General features: G+C 43.6%; 1 protein-coding gene across 1 annotated transcript in view; it reads left to right on the top strand.

Annotated features, from left to right (window-relative positions):
• Window positions 1-17,219, top strand: part of LOC106561950 (parkin coregulated gene protein homolog) — a 283,610-nt gene that overhangs the window by 39,800 nt on the left and 226,591 nt on the right. Inside the window, exon 4 of the mRNA XM_014126456.2 lies at window positions 1,960-2,086. Coding sequence (XP_013981931.1) covers window positions 1,960-2,086 — 127 coding nt within the window. The remainder of the gene's footprint in view (window positions 1-1,959; window positions 2,087-17,219) is intronic.

The raw sequence follows: 17,219 nt of genomic DNA, 5'->3' as shown, positions 1-17,219 counted from the left end.
TGTGGGCCCTCCAACAAATCAGACCAAGGACATCCAAAATCCATCAGATTAACAAATTAAACCAGCAACACAATTGATTCATCATCCCAGGTATTTCATTTTTACTAACCAATCGCAGTGAAATTAAATTAAATTTAGTCATGATTAGTGTCATGTATTTTATTCAGGTAAGCTTAGTAGATTGGCTTGATAGCGGCATTGGCGTTGTTGGTTGGCTAGCAAGTAACACTTTACACATTGACGTTACACATTGTTCACTTATGGGAAAACTGATCCAGCCACTTGGTAGCTAGCTATCGTTAGTTCAAACAAATCAAAATTATGTACAAATATGAAACTGCAATTGTAAACTGTAAAGTATAAACCCACCATAGCTTAATTTATGAATGAGGTCCCAGGCAGAGGGTTCTCAGTTGAACATGAACGCGCATTGGACAGTCCTTGACGTATAGCACCGCCCACCGGGGAAATGGCGTGAAAAGAGTGTGTCACCAGTACTCACACTTCCTAGAGTATGGCTTATGATCTCTCATGATGGGGCGGTTAGACAGGATCGCCATGAATCCCAGTTGGGAGCAGGCTCCCGGATCACGGAAGTCGGCAGGTCATAATCCTTCGAAGCGCCGCGATTCCTATTCCAGTCAAAGCCCCCGAGATAGAGTGCAGCAGAGGAACGTGGGGGAGAAGGGAGTAAGGGTCTCGGAGTCAGTGCTGTTGTGTTTTTGTTGAGGACTGGGAAAAAAATGATTATTTGGGGTCTGGAAGTAGGGGGAATAGGGGTTGGTTGCTGATTACAGTTGAAAGGAGAGGGGAGTTCGCTGAAGGGTACGGTGCGCCGCGTGAGGCGGAATCGACTGCGGTGTCATCACTTGTGACCATAAATGCCACCCGGCCCAGTCCTTGCAGTCTGGAGTTCATTTTCTCCAGGACTATTCTTAGCTGCCGGCAGAACAGTGCTACCTGGGTTTGAAGGCTTGTGTTGCTCCAGGCTGCAGGAGCATCACTTATCTGTAAGGCTTCTTTTTTTTGTCCGTGACTGAGTGAACTTCTGTGGAGGGAGGAACACTGAAGGTTTTGCATTTGCTTTGTAATTTCGAAAAGCTTCAAACCGTTCTGTGGTGAATGCATCTCGGACTCAGATGTTTTTAGTCACATACAGAGCAAAACAATGTTTTAATGATTTAGGCCTATCTATACCACAGTACAGTGTCAAATGAGGTACAGTATAGGCCTATAGTTTATTATATTTGGAAGAATGAGCATTAAAACATTGCAAGGACACTCATTCATGCAACATTTGGCCCAGAATATTATTTAGTTTCAGATGGATAAGGAAAAAAAGCACTCGGCAAAATAGCCTTCATGCAGATTATTATTTTTCTTGTGCTTTTCAATGCATGTTCAGTCATAGTTGTTTTGTTTGGTTACACCCTCCTGCAGGTATGCCAAATGGTGCCTATTAACTTAGCATAATGTTATTCATTTAAGCATTCCCTCGCTTAAAAGTCAATAAACGCCACCAAACAGATTCCTTTTATGCCTCTGCAATCCCATGGTGCATTAAATGCTGTGGATCCACCGGGACACCGTAGTGTGCCTTTTAATAGTCTAAACTAAGTTGTAACTTACTTCAGGGCCAAGCACTAGTTAGCCACTCATCATGTCTACCTCTAAGAATAAGAAAGTCTCTCCCAGGTCTTTAGCCACGTTTGATGCACTGCCTTACAGTAGTATCTCACTGGAAACATGGTCTTGTCACTGTCTGCCACTGTAGTCATGAAATGCTCTAGTCCCATCACACTATAGTCCAGCACTGAGATGGTGTTGCTCAATGGGTGGTAATCTGAGGATTAATGACAGTTATACATCTGCCAGTCATGTCGTCGAGCCCCACAGATGGTTAGGGACAAAGGACTGAACATAGGGACAGATAGGGACTCTCTCTCTCTCTAGGTTGAGACCGCCGGCAGTGGGGGTCTTCCGGGAGAGGCCGGCCAAGCCCACTGCGTTTTGCAAGTTCTACGAGCGAGGAGACTTCCCCATCGCTCTGGAGCATAACACCAAGGGAAACCAAATCGCATGGAAGGTAGGTTACCACAAAGCATTCACTACTACAGCAATCTGTTGAGACGGTACAGTATGTGGATGCTATAGTATACATTGGAGGTGAATAAGTTGAATTACCCCTGTACTGTACAATACTGTATGCAATTCATCATGTTCATCATTAGATGCATATTATATGGTATCCCTCTAATATTGTATACCTTTACACTCAGCCTAAACCTTCAGCAGGCTCTTGTACTCACAGTATGATGATGGTGTCAATGATCTCCATGATACTGCATGTGATCTGTGTCTGTGTCATATGTGAAACACACAATCAAACATTTCCAATGGACACAGGATGTCACAATATGTCAAGGTTAATGTTGGATATAGTTGTGAGGACAACGGTCCAGACAGACGTCTCAGCATGTCTTTCTACATCTGTTGTCTGTATTTGCACCTGCAGTCAGAAAGTCTCAATTGTGCAGTGTTCAACACGTCACGTGGGCCCAGCAGTAAGATGACTCCTTCTATTAATAACCACGCTGGTTTATTTAAGCAATAAGGCCCGAGTGGTTGTGGTATATGGCTAATATACCAGCCATGGGCTGTATTCAGACCCCTTTCACTTTTTCCACATTTTGTTACATTACAGCCTTATTATAAAATGGATGAAATAAATAAAAAATGTCCTCATCAATCTACACAAAATATCCCGTAATGACAAAGCGAAAATAGGTTTTAGAAATTGTTGCAAAATTGAGCCCAGGTGCATCCTTTTTCCATTGATCACACCCAAGAAGACTCAAGGCTATAATCGCTGTCAAAGGTGCTTCAACAAAGTACTGAGTAAAGAGTCTGAATACTTATGTAAATGTGATATTTCAGTTTTTTATATTTTAATACATTTGCAAAATAAAATAAAAACGTTTTTGCTTTGTCATTATAGGGTATTGTGTGTAGATTGATGACAAAACAACAAGAATTTTATCAATTTTAGAATAAGGCTGTAATGTAACAGAATGTGGAAAAAGTCAAGGGGTCGAAATACTTTCTTGAAGATATATTCCTCAAGGTAGAGGAATTTCAGGGAACACTCTTAGTTGGGGGTGACTTCAATTTTTGTCTGGATCCGATTCTGGATAGATCCTCAGCTAAAGCATCCTCATTAACTAAGTCAGCCAAATGCACTCTATCATTTATGAAAGACTTAACATTTTACATTTACATTTACGTCGTTTAGCAGACGCTCTTATCCAGAGCGACTTACAAATTGGTGCATTCACCTTCTGATATCCAGTGGAACAACCACTTTACTTAAAGTGAAAAGACACATGGAGATAGCTCCACCCCCAAGATAGAGATTACTCATTCTACTCCTGCCTGCATAGCTCTCATACCTGGAGTGATTTTTTTCCCCCCTATCAGCACAGGTAACCCATAGAGTTGTGGAAACTGAGTATTTATCCAGAACTATCTCAGATAATTCTCCCTCACACTTTCTGTGTGCATGCTGGATAGAGTTCAAGGGACCTATAGATGGCGCCTAAACTCTTTTGAAACTTTATCAGAGACCAAATTACGTTTTTCTGTGAAACAAACTGTCCGTCCTCACGCAATAGTTTGCAATCTGGGATACATTAAAGGCCTTTCCTAGGGGTCAAATAATTTCCTATACCAAAGGTCTTAAAAAGAAATGCACTGCTGAATTGAATGAATTAGAGAATTAAGTCCTATTACTACTACAAAAAAAAAAAAAAGAAACATACCGCTCTTTGGTGAATAAAAAACTGAAATATAATACCTTAAGTCGGTGGTACTCATTGCGCGGCCACCCGAATGATTTTCCTATTTTCCATTCATAATACATAACAATGATACAATATCAACTCAATGTCTTTAATGCAGGCCTGAATCACTTCATTGAATATATCTGTTGTTCCCTGGATGGCAGATAGATGGCAGTATAGCGCAGCTGTTGAACAGAAAGGCGAAATAGAACGCTTTCCGAAATAGTGCTCAGCTACAGCAACCGACACTTAGCTACATTAGCTACTAGCTAATTGTGCAGTCTGGTAGACATGGATTGATTTATTTTTTTAAAAGAAACGTAAATCTATTGACAATGAAAATGAGGGGAAGAGCTGGAGAACAACGTGACAGCTATGAACGAACAACCACCAGAGAACCTGGAAAATCAGGAAGATGGCGGGCGGGGAAATGCAGGTAGCTAACATAGCTAACGTAGCTAAAAGAAGGATATGGTCGATTCAAACAGAACACGGAAAGTTCCCAGAGAAATGGACAGACAAATATTTGTTTGTACTGCATAATGGGACTAGCTTACTTTGTCTTATTTGCCAGAAGGCAGCCATTTGTTTTAAGCAAGGAGATTTAGAGCGACATTTCCAGTCACACCATGCCCACTTTGACAAAACATATCTGCCACAAAGCAACCTCAGAAATAACAAAATAGCGCAACTCAAAAGACAGCTCAAAGGACAACAACAAAGGATGGACAGATCTAGCACTGTTGCTGAGAAAATGACAGAGGCAACATATGAGATTGCTTGGATACTTACAAGAAACAAGAAGGCCTTCACAGACGTGGGGATTGTCAAATAATATGTTTTGGTCTCAGCCGAAATATTGCATGCTGATTTCACAAACAAGGAAGCTATTTTAAAGCAAATGTAAGGGACTGTAACTCTCAGACTCGACCATAACAAGACACATAGAAGACATCAGCGAGGACATCGGTAAGCAACTGATTACTGACGTAGTACTGCGCTTGATGAAAGCACTGATGTAAGTGACATTGCCCAATTATGTGTATGGGTCCGCTTCCCTCAAAACGATTCGTTCAGAGAGGAACTTTTATGGTTACTGCCCCTTCAGCGACCAACACGAGGAGAGGATATTCTGAAAGCCCTTGTTAAATTTTTTTGCAGATAATAATATTAACTGGTCAAATCTGAGATCTGTGTGCACTGACAGCGCCCCAAACATACGAGGGAAGGAGAAGGGACTCAACAATGAACATTGTGAAACAGAAACAGAGAAATAGACTGAACAATGTACACCTGGATTGCCTCACAAGGATAGCAACAACAGACTATACATTTAGAATGAATTCAGTCAAGGAGCAGAAGGGACATTTTCGCTCATCCAACTACTGAAGTAACCCTTAATATGGGTGTTATACATGTGATGTAGCCTATTTGATGAGTGTATGTATATATTTGTGATGTGCTGTTCATCAAATCAATTGCATGTGCTCTATTGCTCTGAATTTGCTCTAAATTGATAATTGATAATATTGGAAGAAAAAGTATAACAAATTAAAGATCTGTGAGGCCCTCTGAATGATTGTCTCAACCCAAAGTGGCCCCTTTTGTCACATCCTGACCATAGAAAGCTTTTATTTTTCTATAGTAGAGTAGGTCAGGGCGTGACAGAGGGTTTTGTCTAGTTTATTTATGTCTATGTTGGTTCTAGTTTCTTTTTTCTATGTTGGGGTTTTGTCTAGTTTATGTATTTCTATGTGGGGATCTAGTTGTATTTCTATATTGTTTTTTGGGGGATGACCTCCAATTAGAGGCAGCTGGTCATCGTTGTCTCTAATTGGGGATCATATTTAAGTGGTTGTTTTTCCCACCTGGTTTGTGGGAGATTATTTTGAGTAAGTGTATGTTGCACCTCTTCGTCACGGTTTGATGTTTTGTTCATTAGTTATTTTGTATGTCTTGCATAGTTCACAGTTATAATAAAATGTGGAACGATACACACGCTGCGCTTTGGTCCCATTCTTCAGACAGCCGTGACACCTTTTGTCACGTCCTGACCATAGAAAGCTGTTATTTTCTATGGTAGAGTAGGTCAGGGCGTGACGGGGGTTTTCTAGTTTAGATTTTCTATGTTATGTTCTAGTTTTGTATTTCTATGTTGGGTTTTGTTTGGGATGAACTCCAATTAGAGGCAGCTGGTCATCGTTCTCTAATTGGAGATCATACTTAAGTAGGTGTTTTCCCACCTGGGTTTGTGGGAGATTGATTTTGAGTAAGTGTATGTTGTAACGTGTCGTCACGGTTTGTTGTTTTTGTTCATTCAGTTTATTTGTATGTATTGCATAGTTTCACAGTTTAATAAAGAAAATGTGGAACAATACACACGCGGCGCTTTGGTCCGCTCCTTCATCTTACAACCGTGACACCTTTACAAAATATTGTGAGTAACACTGCCTAAAGGACTTACAAAACTGAAAAGGCTATTCTTAGAACTAGGCAAAGATATTATGAATTTGGCGAGGAAAACATAGTCTTGGCCTGGCAGATAAAATCTGAGGAGAATTCGAGAATCATCAACTCTATTGAAACACAGAACGGTTAAGTGTGATTCATTTAAACAATACTATTCTAAGTTCTACACTTCTGATGGAACGGAACCAGCAATGATAGACACATTTCTGTCTACTATTGAACTACCGCACCTCACACAGGAAGACCAAAACGAACTAGATCGCCCTTTCACAAAAAACGAAATCGAAAAGGCAATTTCCTCTCTACAATCTGCCAAATCAACAGGAATCAACGGCTTTCCCCCAGAGTTTTATGACGAGTTTAAGGATTTGATTATTCCTCTCTTGATGGATGTCCTAAATTTAGCTGCTAAGATGCAGAGCCTACCGGACTCCTTTTCCACGGCTATCATAACAGTTATACATTTAAAAAATAAAGATCCTCTACAATGCTCTTCCAAGGGTGAGCTTGGACAAATTAACATGGGTTTATAGTCTAGGAGATCTCCGCCTACCAAATTTCAAGATGTATTACTGGGCAGCACAAATGAGATTAATTTCATTCTTATTTGAAAATGAGCCAGCCCCTTCCTGGACTCAGATGGAAATGTTTGCTCCTAATGAAGAGGATGGGAATAATATTATCTACAAGTGGAACCCCAAGACTATATCAACAAAAATGAGCAATCCCTGTTTCATCAATTTAGCAAGATCTTGGTATGAAATCCATACATTATTTGGTCCGAAACAAGACTTGTCACCCAAAACAGCCCTGTGGCTGCTGCCAATGATCTTGGATAGCAAAAATGTTCAACATTGGCATGACGCATTTAGAACACTTATATACAGTAGATGGGCTGCTTATGTCATTTGAGCAACTGAAAGAGAAATAACAGTTATCCAATAATTGTTTATTTTGTTATTTACTGTTAAGAAACTTTCTCAGAAGCACTCTTGGAGATATGACTACCAGATCTATCAAGTATTGAACAACTACTCCATGATAACCATGACTCATATAGATTTACACTACCGGTCCAAAGTTTTAGAACACCTACGCATTCAAGGGTTTTTCTTTATTTTCACTATTTTCTACATTGTAGAATAATAGTGAAGACATCAAAACTATGAAATAACACATATGGAATCATGTTGTAACCAAAAAAGTGTTAAACAAATGAAATAATATTTTATATTTTTCAAATAGACACATTTTGCCTTGACAGCTTTGCACACCCTTGGCAATCTCTCAACCAGCTTCATGAGGTAGTCACCTGGAATGCATTTCAACTAACATGTGTGCCTTGTTAAAAGTACATTTGTGGAATTTCTTTCCCTCTTAGCCTTTGAGCCAATACTTTGTGTTGTGACTAGGTATACATTTTACTCATTTTTTTTAGCAGACGCTCTTATCCAGAGCAACTTACAGTAGTGGATGCATACATTGCATACATTTTTTTGTACTGGCCCCCCGTGGGAATCAAACCCACAACCCTGGCGTTGCACACACCATGCTGGCGTTGCAAACACCATGCTCTACCAACTGAGCCACAGGGAACACTATACAAAAGATAGCCTTATTTGGTAAAAGACCAAGTCCAAATTATGGCAAGAACAGCTCAAATAAGCAAAGAGAAACAACAGTCCATCATTACTTTAAGACATGAAGGTCAGTCAGTACGGACATTTCAAAAACTTTGAACGTTTCTTCAAGTGCAGTTGCAAAAACCATCAAGCGTTATGATGAAACTGCCTTTCATGAAGACCGCCACAGGAATGGAAGCCCCAGAGTTACCTCTGCTGCAGAGAATAAGTTCATTCTACACCTGCATTGCTTGCTGTTTGGGGTTTTAGGCTGGGTTTCTGTACAGCACTTTGAGATATCAGCTGATGTAAGAAGGGCTATATACACTGCTCAAAAAAATTAAGGGAACACTAAAATAACACATCCTAGATCTGAATGAATGAAATAATCTTATTAAATACTTTTTTCTTTACATAGTTGAATGTGCTGACAACAAAATCACAGAAAAATAATCAATGGAAATCCAATTTATCAACCCATGGAGGTCTGGATTTGGAGTCACACTCAAAATTAAAGTGGAAAACCACACTACAGGCTGATCCAACTTTGATGTAATGTCCTTAAAACAAGTGAAAATGAGGCTCAGTAGTGTGTGTGGCCTCCATGTGCCTGTATGACCTCCCTACAATGCCTGGGCATGCTCCTGATGAGGTGGTGGATGGTCTCCTGAGGGATCTCCTCCCAGACCTGGACTAAAGCATCCGCCAACTCCTGGACAGTCTGTGGTGCAACATGGCATTGGTGGATGGAGCGAGACATGATGTTCCAGATGTGCTCAATTGGATTCAGGTCTGGGGAACGGGCGGGCCAGTCCATAGCATCAATGCCTTCCTCTTGCAGGAACTGCTGACCCACTCCAGCCACATGAGGTCTAGCATTGTCTTGCATTAGGAGGAACCCAGGGCCAACCGCACCAGCATGTGGTCTCACAAGGGGTCTGAGGATCTCATCTCGGTACCTAATGGCAGTCAGGCTACCTCTGGCGAGCACATGGAGGGCTGTGCGGCCCCCCAAAGAAATGCCACCCCACACCATGACTGACCCACTGCCAAACCGGTCATGCTGGAGGATGTTGCAGGCAGCAGAACGTTCTCCACGGCGTCTCCAGACTCTGTCACGTCTGTCACATGTGCTCAGTGTGAACCTGCTTTCTTCTGGGAAGAGCACAGGGCGCCAGTGGCGAATTTGCCAATCTTGGTGTTCTCTGGCAAATGCCAAATGTCCTGCACGGTGTTGGGCTGTAAGCACAACCCCCACCTGTGGACGTCGGGCCCTCATACCACCCTCATGGAGTCTGTTTCTGACCGTTTGAGCAGACACATGCACATTTGTGGCCTGCTGGAGGTCATTTTGCAGGGCTCTGGCAGTGCTCCTCCTGCTCCTCCTTGCACAAAGGCGGAGGTAGCGGTCCTGCTGCTGGGTTGTTGCCCTCCTACGGCCTCCTCCACGTCTCCTGATGTACTGGCCTGTCTCCTGGTAGCGCCTCCATGCTCTGGACACTACGCTGACAGACACAGCAAACCTTCTTGCCACAGCTCGCATTGATGTGCCATCCTGGATGAGCTGCACTACCTGAGCCACTTGTGTGGGTTGTAGACTCCGTCTCATGCTACCACTAGAGTGAAGGCACCGCCAGCATTCAAAAGTGACCAAAACATCAGCCAGGAAGCATAGGAACTGAGAAGTGGTCTGTGGTCACCACCTGCACAGCCACTCCTTTATTGGGGGTGTCTTGCTAATTGCCTATAATTTCAACCTGTTGTCTATTCCATTTGCCCAACAGCATGTGAAATTTATTGTCAATCAGTGTTGCTTCCTAAGTGGACAGTTTGATTTCACAGAAGTGTGATTGACTTGGAGTTACATTGTGTTGTTTAAGTGTTCCCTTTATTTTTTTGAGCAGTATATATACATTTGAGTTACCAGCCTCAGAAATTGCAGCCCAAATAAATGCTTCACAGAGTTCAAGTAACAGACACATCTTAACATCAACTGTTCAGATGAGACTGTGTGAATCAGGCCTTCATGGTCAAATTGCTGCAAAGAACCACTACTAAATGGACACCAATAAGAAGAAGAGACTAGCTTGGGCCAAGAAACAAGAGCAATGAACCTTAGACAGGTGGAAATCTGTCCTTCAGTCTGGAGTCCAAATTGGAGATTTTTGGTTCCAACCACCATGTCTTTGTGAGACTCAGTGTGGGTGAATGGATGATCTCTGCATGTGTATTTCCCACCATAAAGCATGGAGGAGGAGGTGTTATGGTGTGGGGGTGCTTTGCTGGTGATACTGTCCGTGATTTCTTTCAAATTAAAGGCACGCTTAACCAGCATGGCTACCACGTCATTCTGCCATTCTGTAGCGGTACACCATGCCATCTGGTTTGGGCTTAGTGCACTATCATTTGTTTTTCAACAGGACAATGACCTAACACACCTCCAGGCTGTGTAAGGGCTATTTTACCAAGGAGGAGAGTGATGGAGTGCTATATCACATGACCTGGCCTCCACAATCCCCCGACCTCAACCAAATTGAGATGGTTTGGGATGAATCGGACCGCAGAGTGAAGGAAAAGTAGCCAACTAGTACTCAGCATATGTGAGAACTCCTTCAAGTCTGTTGGAAAAGCATTCCAGGTGAAGCCGGTTGAGAGAATGCCAAGAGTGTACAAAGCTGTCATCAAAGCAAAGTGTGGCTATTTGAAGAACCTCAAATATATTAGAATTTGTTTAACACTTTTTTGGTCTACATGATTCCATGTGTTATGTCAAAGTTTTGATGTCTTCACTACGATTCTACAATGTAGAAAATAGTAAAAATAAAGAAAAACCCTTGAATCCGTAGGTCTTCAAAAATGTTTGACCGGTAGTGTATATCCAGAGTGTGCTCATTGCTAATGCAACATTGCCCAATACCAGATGTACATAAGTCAAGAGAGCGATGGGAATCTGATTGGAATACTACCATTGATGAGGGGCTATGGTCGGACTTATGCCAAGATAATGTTTCAGCAACCATCAGCTCTAGATACAGACTTCTACATTAAAACTTCCTTCACCAACTCTATCTGACACCTCAGAGGATACATAGATATCACCCTGAAATATCAGAAATGTGTTTCAGATATGGAACAACAAAAGGCACTTTTTTTGCATTCTACATGGCATGATGTTTGTGATACCCTGGCCTTTATTATGGAGGTCCCTTTCCCACTTGACCCTGAAATATGCCTTCTGGGTAACTTCACAAATATGAATTTGAGGAATAACTTCTGGAAGTCCGACTGACAAATCTGGGTTTGGCCGATGCCAGGAGAACACTACCTGCCCTAATGCATAGTGCCAACTGTTTAGTCTGGTGGAGGAGGAATAATAGTCTGGGGATGTTTTTCATGGTTCGGGCTAGGCCCCTTCCAGTGAAGGGAAATCTTAACACTGTAGCATACAATTACATTCTAGAAGATTCTGTACTTCCAACTTTGTAACAACAGTTTAGGGAAGGCCCTTTCCTGTTTCAGCATGACAATGCCAAAGCGAGGTCCATACATAAATGGTTTGTCGAGATCGGTGTGGAAGAACTTGACTGGCCTGCACAGAGCCCTGACCTCAACTCCATCGAACACGTTTGGGATGAATTGGAACGCCGACTGCAAGTCAGACCTATTCGCCCAACATAGGGCTCCCGAGTGGCGCAGCGGTCTAAGGCACTGCATCTACAAACCCTGGTTTGATCCCAGGCTGTATCACAACCGGGCCGTGATGGGGAGTGCCATAGGGCGGCGCACAATTGTCCTGTTTAGGGTTTGGCCGGTGCAGGCTGTCATTGTAAACAAGAATTTGTTCTTAACTTGCTTGCCTAGTTAAATAAAGGTAAAATAAAAAACATCAGTGCCTGACCTCACTAATGCTCTTGTGGCTGAATGGAAGCAAGTCCCCAAAGCCTTCCCAGAAGAGTGGACACAAAGGGGGGACCAACTCCATATTAATGCCTATGATTTTGGATTGAGATGGTGAACGAGCAGGTGTCCACATACTTTTAGCCATGTAGTGTATATTGGCCATATACCACAAACCCCCAAGGTGCCTTATTGCTATTATAAACTGGTTACCAACGTAATTAGAACATAAAAAATACATGTTTTGTCATATCTGTGGTATACGGTCTCATATACAGCATTCAGGGCTTGAACCACCCAGCTTATTATATAAATCTCTGCTCTCACAGCGTTGCGAGGTATTCCACAACTTCTAAACCAGAGCCATCACCACTGCACTTAATGACATTTAGAAACGTAATCAAGGCTAAATTAATCAAAGTATTTTCTTCAGTTTTTCTACTGCTCCAAACAGAGAGGCAGCTCACTCTTCACTGTCTCCAGGTGAAAACATTGTGAAAGCATCTGCATGAATTATTAATGTATAGTGTTCAAATGAATACTGTGTGTTGGCGGTGCGCTTTTACCACAATAATGGCTTTCTTTGTGCTCTTATGAAAAAGCTCTCAGCAAAACCGGAATCGTTGTATGAAATTGTTTGTTGTCATGCCTAATGCAGCTGTTATGCCTTTGATTTCACCCGCGCACAAGTTTGACTTCTTCTAATTCTCCTTGTCTGACTGTTTCATTGCTCCCTCCCTGTGAGTGTTTGTGTGAGAACATCTCAGAGGGATGACTGTTCATGTGTATAGCCTACAGCAGGTAGCCTAGTCAAGCATGTGTTGGTGTTATAAACTAACATGTGATCCGCTCCATCTGTTAGGGTAGAATAACAATACCTTTTTATTCTCAGTGTTTTTATCCTCTCCTCTTGTCTACTTTTAAAATCCCTCCAAACAGAGTAGTCACGCAGAGGAGTAGTTGGGTAGTGGAGAGTGGGTAGTGGATAGTGGGTAGCGGGTAGTGGATGTTGGAAAGTGGGTAGCGGGCAGTGGAAAGTGAGTAGCGGATAGTGGGTAGCGGGAGGTAGAGAGTGGGTAGCGGGAGGTGGAGAGTGGGTAGTAGAGAGTGGGTAGCAGAGAGTGGGTAGTGGATAGTGGAGAGTGGAGAGCGGGTAGCAGAGAGTGGGTAGTGGATAGTGGAGAGTGGAGAGCGGGTAGCAGAGAGTGGATAGTGGACGGCGGAGAGTGGAGAGTGGGTAGCGGGAGGTGGAAAGTGAGTAGCGGATAGTGGGTAGCGGGAGGTAGAGAGTGGGTAGCGGGAGGTGGAGAGTGGGTAGCAAAGAGTGGGTAGTAGAGAGTGGGTAGCAGAGAGTGGGTAGTGGAGAGTGGAGAGCGGGTAGCAGAGAGCGGGTAGTGGATAGTGGATAGTGGAGAGTGGAGAGCGGGTAGCAGAGAGTGGATAGTGGACGGCGGAGAGTGGAGAGTGGGTAGCGGGAGGTGGAGAGTGGGTAGCGGGAGGTAGAAAGTGAGTAGCGGATAGTGGGTATTGGGAGGTAGAGAGTGGGTAGCGGGAGGTAGAGAGTGGGTAGCAGAGAGTGGGTAGTGGAGAGTGGAGAGCGGGTAGCAAGAGAGTGGAGAGCGGGTAGCAGAGAGTGGATAGTGGACGGCAGAGAGTGGAGAGTGGGTAGCGGGAGGTGGAGAGTGGGTAGCGGGAGGTGGAGAGTGGGTAGTAGAGAGTGGGTAGCAGAGAGTGGGTAGTGGATAGTGGATAGTGGAGAGTGGAGAGCGGGTAGCAGAGAGTGGATAGTGGACGGCGGAGAGTGGATAGCGGGAGGTGGAGAGCGGGTAGTGAATAGTGGTTAGTGGATGCAGCGGGGGCCTAGTGGATGATTGGAGCGAGCTGTTACGGCCCCTCCCTGCTCTGTCTAAATCAAATCAAATAAAATGTTATTGGTCACATACACATGGTTACCAGATGAAGCGAAATGCATGTGCTTCTAGTGTAGCGAAATGCTTGTGCTTCTAGTTCCGACAGTGCAGTAATATCTAACAAGCAATCTAACAAATTCACAACGACTACCTTGTACACACAAATGTAAAAAGGGATGAATAAGAATATATAAATATATGGATGAGCGATGGCCGTAAGGCATAGGCAAGATGCAGTAGATGGTATAGATAAGTATATAAATATGAGATGAGTAATGTAGGATATGTAGACATTATTAAAGTGCCGTTATTTAAGTGACTAGTGATAACTTTATTAAATCCATTTATTGCATGTATTAAAGTGGCAAGAGATTTGAGTCTGTATGTTGGCAGCAGCCACTCCATGTCAGTGATGGCTGTTTAACAGTCTGATGGCCTCGAGATACAAGCTGTTTTTCAGTCTCTCGGTCCCAGCTTTGATGTACCTGTATTGACCTCGCCTTCTGGATGATAACGGGGTAAACAGGCAGTAGCTCGGGTGGTTGTAAGTCCTTGATGATCTTTTTGGCCTTCCTGTGACATCGGGTGCTGTAGGTGTCCTGGAGGGCAGGTAGTTTGCCTCCAGTGATGCGTCGTGCAGACCGCACCACCCTCTGGAGAGCCTTGTGGTTGAGGGCGGTGCAGTTGCCATACCAGGCTGTGATACAGCCCGACAGGATGCTCTCGATTGTGCATCTGTAAAAGTTTGTCAGGGTTTTGGGTGACAAGCCAAATTTCTTCAGCTTCCTGAGATTGAAGAGGCGCTGTTCCACTATCTTCACCACACTGTCTGTGTGGGTGGACCATTTCAGGTTGTCTGTGATGTGTACGCCGAGGAACTTAAAACTTTCCACTACCCACTATCCACTCTACTGGGTTTTGCTGTGCTTACTTCCTGCAGGAGATTGGTGGGCGGAGTAGGAGAGATGGGTGGAGCTGGGAGGGTCGTCAGTGCTGATGGGGCACACCTGTGAAAGCTCAGCTGTGGCATAAAGCCACTAATAACCCCCCCATTCAGCAAGAGATTCCTCTCTCCATGCATACCTTTGGTTGTTTTGTTGTGGCTTTGGCAGTTGACACCTTATTTACTGACCTTCATGCCTCATCTGATTAGTGTTGTGAGTGTTTACTTTATTTATGGAATAAACTCATTTTGTTATTCCTTTAATCAGTGTGTGATTTCCCATTGTTTGTTACAATCTTGAGCCAGGTTGTAACAGGCTGTGTGTTTGCACTGAGCAACCCTCAGGACAGAGGTTCAAGACTGGGGCTCTGGATCAATCTTGGCTGGAGAGTTGGCTATAGGATGAAAAACAAAATGTGGAAGAGAGCAGGAAAATATGTCTTAAGGTGCACGAGCCCAGTGTGTGTGTGTTAACTGCATTTGTGTGATTGTAGAGTGTATGTGTCTGCGGTCAAGAGTTCACAGTCCCTGCCCCCACAAAGATGGGCTCTGTGTTTTTGTCTACGTGTGTGAGGGGGAGCAGGAAAGTGGCAAATGTCCTTGCGATGGCATGCCTCTCAAATTGACCGTGAAATAGCCACAAACAGCAGGTTTACTGAAATAAGTCAGTAGAATGAATATCATTGGTTACATACAGGTGTCCTATTCAGTATGTGTTTTAGTCACCACCCCCTGCAGCACCACACTTTGGGTAGAAAGTCTCCTCCGTTCATCCCCCTCTCTGTGCAGTAGGGAGCAGCAGCGCTTGGCTCTTCCTCCTCTACGCTCCTACGCAATCCATCTCTCATGTCTTTCACATCTCCCTCTCTACTTTTTAATCACATTTCTGAACCATGGGAGAAGTGCTAAAGAAAAACTCTGGCCTGATCCCTTTGAGACTTTGTTCAATTTGCCTAAACAAAGTAGAATTAAAGTACAGCAGCCTTTCTGTCCAGTCATGATCAGAGGAGAAAAGAACATGGATTACTTTCCCCTGTAATATACTGAACAAAAATATAAACGCAACATGTAAAGTTAGTCCCATGTTTAATGAACTCAAAAGTAAAGATCCCAGAAATGTTCCATACGCACAAAAAGCTTATTTCTCTCAAATGTTTTGCACAAATTTGTTTACATCCATTTTAGCAATAATTTCTCTTTTGCCAAGATAATCCATCCACCTGACAGGTGTGGCATATCAAGAAGCTGATTAAACATGATCATTACACAGGTGCACCTTGTGCTGGGACAAAAAAAATTGCACTCGAACATGTGCAGTTTTGTCACACGACACAATGCCATAGATTCCTCAAGTTTTGACGGAGCGTGCAATTGGCATGCTGACGGCTGGAATGTCTACCAGAGCTGTTGCCAGAGAATTTAATGTTCATTTATCTACCATAAGCCACCTCCAACGTCATTTTAGAGAATTTGGCAGTACTTCCAAACGGCCTCACAACCCCAGACCATGTGTAACCACGCCAGCCCAGGAACTCCACATCCTACTTCTTCACCTGCGGGATCGTCCGATGAAACAAGAGTATTGCTGTCTGTAATAAAAAACCATTTTTTGGTGAAAAACTCATTCTGATTGGCTGGGCTCGGCTCCCCAATGGCTGGGCCTGGGAGGGCATAGGCTCACCAACTGGGGAACAGGACAGAGAGAGAGAGAGAGACTTTGTGTGTGCGCACTTGGCATGCACGCACCAGTGTGTGTCTGTGTGCATCTTTGTGTGTGTTCATAGTAGAGAGAATACTAGGTATTATAAATGTCGAGGGCAAATTGAAAGCGGCAAGGTTGTTTTTCCGAGCAGATAATTTGCCTCTGGCTCTCTTCTACAGCTGTAATGTGGCTCACTCAGGTACAAGCTTTACACTATGAGGAACATGTGTTGCAGACAGATAAGAGGTGAAGTGGGCATCTCTCTGTCCCGATGTGTCTGGCCCCTGTCATCACGTTGGAGGTTGGAAGCCAACGGCCTGGCCGCCTGGAACAGTTACTCGAAGCACTCCACGGCGGGGAGAGCACGATCCACAGGGGCTCTGCAATAAGGAGACATGGCAGTCGTTTGGCTCTCAGTTATAATGGATGAGATGAGAGGATGTCTGTTTCCCCTGTCCCCTCAGTCAGAAGGTTAGCCTAGCGCTCTTCAAATGCAGCCTCCAGCCTACCAGCCAGACAGCCAGAGACTGCAGCCCCACAGACCTCCAGACCCCCAAACACTATTTTATTTCATTACAGCATCTCTCATCTACTTTATCCTCCGCCTGCATCTCTCTGCTGCCTTGGTCCTTTGTGTCTGTCTGAGTCCTCTCTTCTCACTCCTGGGTTTTTCTCTCTCTATTTTTTCCTCCTCACGCCCAATGTCCATCAAATGCAAAATGCGTTTTGTTTTGCTCCATGTGTAGCCCGCATTTCTCGTACTTGATGCACATGTGCTTTTCTTTTCAAGAATCTAAAAAGCTAGCTAATTGAAGTGTGTGTGTGTATACTTCCATT

This window comes from Salmo salar, chromosome ssa01 (genome assembly GCF_905237065.1).
Source record: "Salmo salar chromosome ssa01, Ssal_v3.1, whole genome shotgun sequence".
In the NCBI taxonomy this organism is placed as follows: Eukaryota; Metazoa; Chordata; class Actinopteri; order Salmoniformes; family Salmonidae; genus Salmo; species Salmo salar.
The sequence above is the reverse complement of the archived record's forward strand: the minus strand, read 5'-3'. Positions and strand labels throughout refer to the sequence as shown.